Source organism: Sinocyclocheilus rhinocerous, unplaced genomic scaffold, assembly GCF_001515625.1.
Source record: "Sinocyclocheilus rhinocerous isolate Xijiao unplaced genomic scaffold, SAMN03320098_v1.1 scaffold1510, whole genome shotgun sequence".
In the NCBI taxonomy this organism is placed as follows: Eukaryota; Metazoa; Chordata; class Actinopteri; order Cypriniformes; family Cyprinidae; genus Sinocyclocheilus; species Sinocyclocheilus rhinocerous.
The window spans coordinates 327,176-336,164 of NW_015664185.1; the positions used below are offsets into that span (position 1 = coordinate 327,176).

At 37.1% G+C, this 8,989-nt stretch overlaps 1 protein-coding gene across 1 annotated transcript in view; it reads right to left on the minus strand.

The window, feature by feature from the left end:
- Window positions 1–8,989, minus strand: part of LOC107729798 (E3 ubiquitin-protein ligase UBR5-like) — a 56,698-nt gene that overhangs the window by 34,839 nt on the left and 12,870 nt on the right. Inside the window, 10 exon segments of the mRNA XM_016540500.1 lie at window positions 429–540; window positions 1,613–1,756; window positions 1,999–2,111; window positions 3,935–4,044; window positions 4,138–4,322; window positions 5,405–5,522; window positions 5,606–5,760; window positions 5,899–6,009; window positions 6,097–6,216; window positions 7,488–7,699. Coding sequence (XP_016395986.1) covers window positions 429–540; window positions 1,613–1,756; window positions 1,999–2,111; window positions 3,935–4,044; window positions 4,138–4,322; window positions 5,405–5,522; window positions 5,606–5,760; window positions 5,899–6,009; window positions 6,097–6,216; window positions 7,488–7,699 — 1,380 coding nt within the window.

Genomic DNA, 8,989 nt, shown 5'->3' on the forward strand with positions numbered 1-8,989 from the left:
AATAGGCGGGAGGTCTAGCCAATCAGGGTCGCGTATTCCACCCATACAGTCTTTAGCCATGGGATAAATGGTGCCGTTACCGTCCCTCAAAATGATGGGGCTCTCCTGAGGACGCAAAGATGAGAAAGTTAAAACGGGTGTACAGAGAAACGCATGGAACGCATCAGACTGTGTGATGTCTCACCTGGCCAGCAGTGAAGATGGCCACGTTACGCTCATTCTGGCCCAGAAAGGCCAGATTACTAGTGGGGAAGTGATTCTCCTGCTCGGCTTTGCCGGTGGCCAAGTCAAAGACACAGTACCGTACCCAGCTGCCTGTTTTCAACACAGCATGAACTCCTGCAGGACGAAAGACAGCAGAGCAGTCAAGCAGACGCACAGGGTAAATTCACAACAAAATGTGAGAGAAAAATTTAAGCAATAGCCACCTTTGGAGTCAACATTCACGGCTAAAATTTCAGCTTTTTCTGGGATACAAAGCTTTTTAGGAGTGCGCTGAAAACAGTCTGGAACTTTTGGCGTTCCACCAGTTTTAACAACCTGTTCAAAAGAGAAGAGAAATGCCTCTCAGCTAAAAATTCACCCAGATTTGTTTTCATTTTTCACAATATTTATATAGACAAGGGGTTTTCAAACTGGGGACCGGAAAGAGGTGCTGGGAATCTGTGAAAATTTGAAAAAACTATACAAAATATATATATTTTGAGGTTTTCTCAAATGTAATATAAATTTTTATATATATTGTTTTATACACACACACACACATATATACACACACACAAACAGAGTGGGTATAGAAAAGAATCACCCCCCTTTAAAATAATCCCATTTTGTTGCTTTGCAGCCTGAAATAAAGACGGGCAGTTTTTGTTTTATCCAGCTGTATTTACTTATAACTGCAACTTATAACATCCAAGTGAAAGATAACAGGAAAAAGTAAGAAACTGAGTTGGAAAAAGGATCACCCCTTAGATATACAGCTGGATAAAACAAAATGGGATTATTTTAAAGGGGGTGATTTTTCTCTATACCCACTGTATAAAACAGCAAAAAAAACAAAATAAGATTTCACAAAACTATGTGTTAATTTTTAAAGAAAAAATATTAATCTCACATACGCGGTCAACTTAATAAAAGTAGATATTTTCAGTCAAATGTTCAGAATAAAAGTAAATCATTTAAATTTAGAAAATTAATTTAAATAATAAAATAATGTAAATAATATATTTACTTTTTGTCGTCTTTATTTTGTTTTATTTTATTTCTTTATTTTTTAGAAAGGATGTTTCTTTGCAAAGTAATCATCATATTTAGGGATCCTTGGCATTAAAAAGTTTGAAAACCCCTGATATAGACAGATTCAATACCAATTGTTCATGTATATTTGTTGACAATTCACAGCCAGAGACCGTTTAAAAATAATTTGGACCTACATCATTTAAGCCACATATTTCAGTTTCAGACCGAGTCACCAATTATTGTATTACTTTGTATGAAATGCAATATGTTAAGTAGTGACTATTAAAAATAAAACTATTTCTTCATCAAAACAGCATTTTGAATTATGCATCAATGTTTCAGCAAATGCAAGAGCGTGTTTTTGTGCGTTTACCTGTAGCTCATCTATTCTGAGCAGTCGACAGTCTTGCAGCAGTGAGGAGGGGTCAGAGTCAGTGGGAGCTGCGCTCTGGCTGCTCACGCTGCTCGACGTCCCTGGAAATTTCACAGCAACATATGCACCATCGACTTTTAGCACCTTGAGTTCAAAAGAGAGAACTGTTGCAAATGAGGTGTCATAGCAAAGCATCACACACAGACCAGAGACAAAACACAGACAGGAACGTCACACGTCAAGAAACACAGTATGCTTATCGATCATCATTGGTAATTCTTATTAGATTAAAAGGTTGCAAAAATGCAGACAATAAATCAAAAAACTGGAGAAAATAGGCTTGTAGTTTCAGTCTCCACTGGATCGACGTGTACGCCAGCACCCACCTTTCCCACGGGGACGTTTTTAACGTCCTCCACGAAAACGACCTCTCGTAGAGGCCACTGCTCTTCATTGACTTTCTCCTCCTCCTTTGGAGCCGGCGTTGAGCGCCTACGCTCTGTAGCACAGCAGGTAATCAGTTAGCAATGGCAAAACACTGCAGCCAAGTATCTTTTGGTGTCTCACAGAAGACCAAACAGAAATGTTTAAACAGTTCAAACTACTTATTTAATAACTACTTATTTAATGCCACGCCAGCTTCCTTGGCTATTTTCATGGCGAGTAACAAGGCTACATTTAGTAATTTAGCAGATGCTTTTATCCAAAGCGACTTACAAATGAGAACAATAGAAGCAATCAAAACCAACAAAAGAGCAATAATATGTAAGTGCTTGACAAGTGTCGGTTAGTCTAACGTAGTACACGTAGCAAGGTTTTTATATATAATAAATAAAAAGAAAACGGATAGAATAGAGAACGCTAGTATGAATAAGCAATACAAAAACCTATACATAAACTCTAAAATGGATTCAGGGTTGACGCTGTTAAAAATTTCTTCAAGGGTGTTAGCAGAGTAATATAATTTCCTAAGAGAACTTAAAGCAGCACAGTTTAATAAAATATGTTTCAAAGATGTGAGGAAGGCCATGATTAGAAAGCAAACAACAGGCTTCACATGCAAACAAACCGAATTAAATGCAGCGCACATCCAATTGGGCAAGTGACTATTGCATTTACACACTGATTTACACTGCCATCCTTATTGCCTTATTGTTGCGTCATAACTAGGACACTTCTATTATGGAAAAATGTGTGAAATGACAGTAGAAATGCACACATACAGCAAAAATACATCTTCGAAACAATTTTCACTCAGAAATAGCACTTTTTTTTTCTTTTACAAATAAAAGCAAGTAACACATTGAATTAAACATGAAATTTTGAGGTAGAAACACTGAAACTGTATTTTCTTGTAAAACATACTTTTTTTTGTTTTATTAACGACTTACAGGTTAGTTGTAAATAATAAAAAAAGATTACTGCAGCACTTTTTACAAGAAACCACTATTTTAGGTTTTGTACTTCAAAACCTCACATTTAGTTCAATTTGTCACTAGCCACTTCTTTGTAATTGTTTGAGAAGTTTACTTGCAATTTCTGAGCGAAAATTCTTTCTACATCAAATTTTTAGGTCAATATAAACCCTGCACAACAATGATCATGATTTTAACAGTAAAAATGCTACAGTAAAAACCTGTTAATTGGTTGACTAAGTTTCCATACCATATATGGTGAATAACTGTAATAACATTGAATGTTATTTTACAATAAAATACTGTTAAAATTACGGTTTTTGGAAGTGAAAAAGAAAGTCATTTTATAATTTACAGTGAAAAACCGTAAAAAATTTACTCCCAGAATTCCCTGCATGACACTTCATATTTGATGTTTTTACGCTGAAATAACAGTTTTAGTTTTTTCTTATCAGTTGTGTACATTAAGGTTTTATCTTACACCTAATGTTGTTAAATGAATGCTTATTGCTTTATTTCAGCATAATGCGTGTTACCATGATGGTGTTTAGTGTTTGTGTGAATCACTGTGTGCATCTTCCATATAATATAAAGTATTTCCGTCCTCAGCTTGTGGAAAAGCTGTTTGTGATGAGCTTTGATTCATCATGTGACTTTCTCATCACCACCTGTTTTTGGTGGTTATCAGTGTATTACAAATGGTTCAAAACAGATATTAGTACTTCAATAGGTTGGTATATTAACATTACATCAGTTAATGAAATACGTTTTTTTATTGTGAATTTAAGTCAAGTCTGTGAAACCTAAAATGTTGCAACCATATTTTTCACGGAGTTCTGGCAACTACAGCTGACGGTATTTTACCGTAAATGTCACCGATTTTTTTTTCACAGTGCAGTGTACGTACTGTAGGGCAGAGAAGCGCTGCTGGCGATGGAGGAAGTGTCACTGCATGTGGACGCTGGTGAGGGAGGAGGGCCCATTTCCGTCTTCACCAGCTCTGGCTTGCTCTCCGTCCTGATGGCAAGAACAAGCACAACCAATAGCACATTATTTTTAGCATAAATGCCTCCATGCATGTGTTTGGTGACAGAAAAACAGTCATCTTACTTGGTCTCCTGCGTCTTTGTGTTCTTCTCCATGTTCTTCAGGCTCTCGGGCGAGCGGAGCTGGAAGCGGCAGCTGTCATTCATGTTCCACACGGACTCCAGCAGAACGCCCACTTTAGGGATCCCGGCGTTTACGGAGAAGGCCACGGCACCAGCGTGATATAGAGGGTTATTCCTCAGGCACACCTACGGGAAAACGTGACGTCATCACTGTAATACTCAATTGGGGTGGGCATTATGGCAAAAATATATCATGTTTTTCATGATCCACAAACATGCATCACAATTCTGTTGACTATTTTGCATGTTTGTGAACCGTACCAAACTAATTACGCTATTTAAAAATGACAAATGTGACCCTGGACCACAAAACCAGTCATAAGTAGCACGGGTATATTTGTAGCAATAGCCAACGATACATTGTATGGGTCAATTTCAATTTCATTATCAATTTTATTTTATGGCAAAAATCATTAGGATATTAAGTAAAGATCATGTTCCATGAAGATATTTTGTAAATTTCCTACCGTAAATATTTGTAAAAATGTATTTATCATTAGTAATATGCATTGCTAAGGACTTCATTTGGACAACTTTAAAGGCGATTTTCTCAATATTTTGATTTTTTTTTGCACCCTCAAATAGTTGTATCTCAGCCAAATGTGACCCTGGACCACAAAACCAGTCATAAGTGTCAATTTTTCCATTGATGCATGGTGTGTTAGGATCAGACAATATTTAGCTGAGATACAACTATTTGAAAATCTGAAATCTGAGGGTGCAAAAAAATCAAAATATTGAGAAAATCATCTTTAAAGTGGTCCAAATGAAGTTCTTAGCAATGCATATTACTAATCAAAAATGAAGTTTTGATATATTTACGGTAGGAAATTTACAAAATATCTTCATGGAACATGATCTTTACTTAATATCCTAATGATTTTTGGCATAAAAGAAAAATCGATAATGAAATTAAAACTGACCCATACAATGTATCGTTGGCTATTGCTACAAATATACCCGTGCTACTTATGACTGGTTTTGTGGTCCAGGGTCACATATGTCAACAACTAGACTTTATCGTTATTATCGCGGGAAGACTCATTCTTATCGTGGGGAGAATTTTTACCCATTTATCGCAAACGATAAGATATTGCCCATCCCTACTGGCCATTCAAGTGCAATAACCAATCACCACAGTAATGTATAGTAACATCACAAAAAAAGACAAACGAGTTTGCAGTCAACAACAATAGCATGTTCCTGACCTGAGTTCCTACAGTGATGTTGGGTATAGAAGAGATGCCTGCACTGGACTTTGGTTTCTTGTTCTTGGCTCTGGCCTTCTCAAGCATCTTTTTCCTCTGACTAAAAGGCACAACACCCCTAGAGGAAAAAGAAACTCAGAATTTATTCACAGATCACAAGCACAACGGCTCAAACTATCAGACATGATCCTGCCTGCTCACCACCAGTAAAGGCTGCTCTCCAGCTGGGCGCAGGTGTACAGGGCACAGCAGTGCAGAGAGATGATACGCTCTCCCTGCAGCTCCGGGAACATTTGTGCGCCATGTTCCAGTTTAGCAGCAACAGTGCTCAGAGTTTCATCCACCCATGTCGCCACCTACACAATACAAGTTAATGTAAATCTGACATTTTTTGGTACTAAAGCGTGCATCACTCATCTTATTGTATCCACTTGCTCCTTCCTATGATTTCCTTCTCACCCACTCACATGAAAATAAATAAAATGTTTTCTTACCTTGTTGCTTTCGGTGGCCACAGTGGCTCGGATACTGTTTGCAGACAGGTGGGTGATCTTTTCATTAGTCAAGCCCAGGAAAAGGACACGAGGGTGATGTATAGAAGGATTCTGCGAATGCGCAAAGATTTATGAGATTCAATTCAATCAAATCAAAGTGACAGGAATTCCTTGTCCGATGTGTATTGCAAATCTTACTTGTGCGTTTCTGTAAGGTTCGGGCTCATTCCACTTCCACTGGTACAGTTCACCTTTGGTACTGACGGCAACCATCTCCGAGTACAAAGCCCCAATGCTGACAAACTTTGTTACATAGTCCTAAAGGATCACACAACAAAGGATATGCAGCAACTCAGCAACTACACAAATATGATTCATCACATAAATGAACCCAAGGAAATTGGAGGCTAATAATCAAAAGTGTTACCAGAACAGACTGGCAATTAAGTCAAAAGGTCAAATAAGGATGTGCAAAATTAAAAGCAGAACTTTTTAATAAGTCTAGTTAAAAACACTCAAGTTCTTAGAAAACGCAATCTGATATTGGTTTCTGAAACTTGTTTATAAGACTTAAAAGTTTATTGAATGACTCTAAAAATCAGGGTTATTATTGTCAATTAAAAATAAAACGAACTAAAACAAAAAAGCATTTTCGTTACTTGAAATAAAATAACGGTTAACAAATAAACTAGAATTAAAACTTGATTTTATTTCAGCTAGCTGCCTAAACAACATTTCTCATTTTCGTTTAATTTAACCTGAAGTACTAAAATAACTAAAACTTAAATAAAAACGTAAAAAAGAAAAAAAATTTTTTTTACTAACTTTAAAACTGATGAAAAATTTATATAAATACAAAAAAATTTAATTAAAAACCTAATCATTATTTTAAAATTAAAATATTCTGATACACAAATTAACAAGTTATGCCACTTAACATGTGAAACTGCAATAATCTTGCAATGTCATAAAAAGCCAAATACATTAAAAAAAAACTTTTCCTTGACATCCAGTTATAGGAATCTAAATGGGTTTTATAGTAATCACATCACAACAAAATGGATGTTGCAAACACCACACTGACTGACTATAATACAAATAATATTTTAAAGCAAAACCGCTCTACTATTTCTTTTAAAGAAATAAAACATTATGCCAAACTACTTTTACCTCAAATATTTCAGCCTTTTAATGAGACTTCACAAAAAAAGAAACTGAATGCAGAGAGCATGTTCATCATCACTGACCCTTAAAGGGATAGTCCACCCAAAAATGTTGCTCCAAACCTGTATGCATTGCTTTCTTCTGCAGAACTCAATAGAAGATATTTTGAAGAATGTTCGGTTCCCCATGGACGTCCATATAAATGGAAACCAATGGCAACGGTAACCGAATGTTTGTTTACCAACGTTCTTCAAAATATCTTCTTTTACATTCCCAGAAGAAAGAAAGAAATACAGGTCTGAAACTAAATGACGATCGAATTTACATTTTTGGGTGAACTATGCCTTTAATTGTGTCAAGACTTAAAATGCACCACAGAAATCGGAAGTCTCCCAATCTAGGACACTGAAGGCTTAAAGGCCCACCTTATCAGGCCACCACTGGAGCTCTTCGCCCAGAGTGACGGGGCTCTGCAGCGGCACGGTCTTCTTGTCAAGGCTGGGCTCTCCCTCGCGGCTGGTGGAGCCACGCTCCGCATCGAAGGAGGCTCCATCCAGCCACCTCCTCTCGCGCAGCCTCAGGACCGACTCCCGCTCACGGAGCAGTTCAGAGTCTCGCTCTAGGGGGAGAAGGAGAACTGGTATGCAATAGGGTCACACCAGTGGGATAACAGTAAGCCACTCTCTGGGAAAGACCCTCGGAATAGTGAGATTTCATACAAGTTACAATTACTTCAGTCTAATGCTACTGTACTTCTGTGACACCAACCACCAAAAACAACTGTCCATTATGCTGTAAATATGACACTGCGGGATCCATGGACCATTTGTGACCCTGGAGCACAAAACCAGTCATAAGTGTCAATTTTGTCGAAATTGAGATTTATACATCACCTGAAAGCTGAATAAATAAGCTTTCCATTGATGTATGGTTTGTTAGTTGTATCTCGGCCAAATATTGTCCTATCCTATTTGAAAATCTGGAATCTGAGGGTGCAAAAAAAAAAAAAAATCACAATATTGAGAAAATCGCATTTAAAGTTGTCCAAATTAAGTCCCAAGCAATGCATATTTCTAATCAAAAATTACGTTTTGATATATTTACGGTAGGAAATTTACAAAATATCTTCATGGAACACGATCTTTACTTAATATCCTAATGATTTTTAGCATAAAACAAAATTGATAATTTTGAGCCATACAATGTATTTTTGGTTATTGCTACAAATATACCCCAGCGACTTAAGACTGGTTTTGTGGTCCTGGGTCACATTTAGGTAATGATCCATATTTTATTAAAAGTAAAACAGGGCTACATATGGACGCTGTACAGGCTGGCTTTGTCAGTTGGTGGGTCGCATTAGAAGCAGAAACATCTTGTTGACGGGGGTGTCCAGCATGTACAGGTATAAACTGCAGGGTCTTATGGGTAACTGTCAGCACTGCAGGGCCTTTCGCAGAGGGCTCACTAAGGGAAACAACGACTATGACCATGCAGGACAACTGGACACGATCTCAAATCACAGACACGCACACACAACACAAATATGCAGCAAGGTATCTTGAATAGGCATGGGCCGGTATGAGATTTTGACGGTATGATAACCTTAAGCAAAAATATGTAATTGTTGTTACAGCTCTAAAATGTTAATTTGAAATGTCTGGGTTAAAAAATAAATAAAATAAAAAAAACTCAACACAATATATTTTGAGCAACACACAGAATATTTGGAACAGTAGTATTTGTTTATTTCTTCTTTGATTTGTTTCTGAAATGTGGGCTGTCCTGCAGCTTTTGATGTGGATGTTTGATTTGCTGCTAGAGCTACTGCTGCCCACAGCTTTAATGTGAATTATACAAGATGAAAAGATAATACCATCTAAACGTTTCTGAAGACAGTCAGTTCCCCTCAGAAACACATTCATAT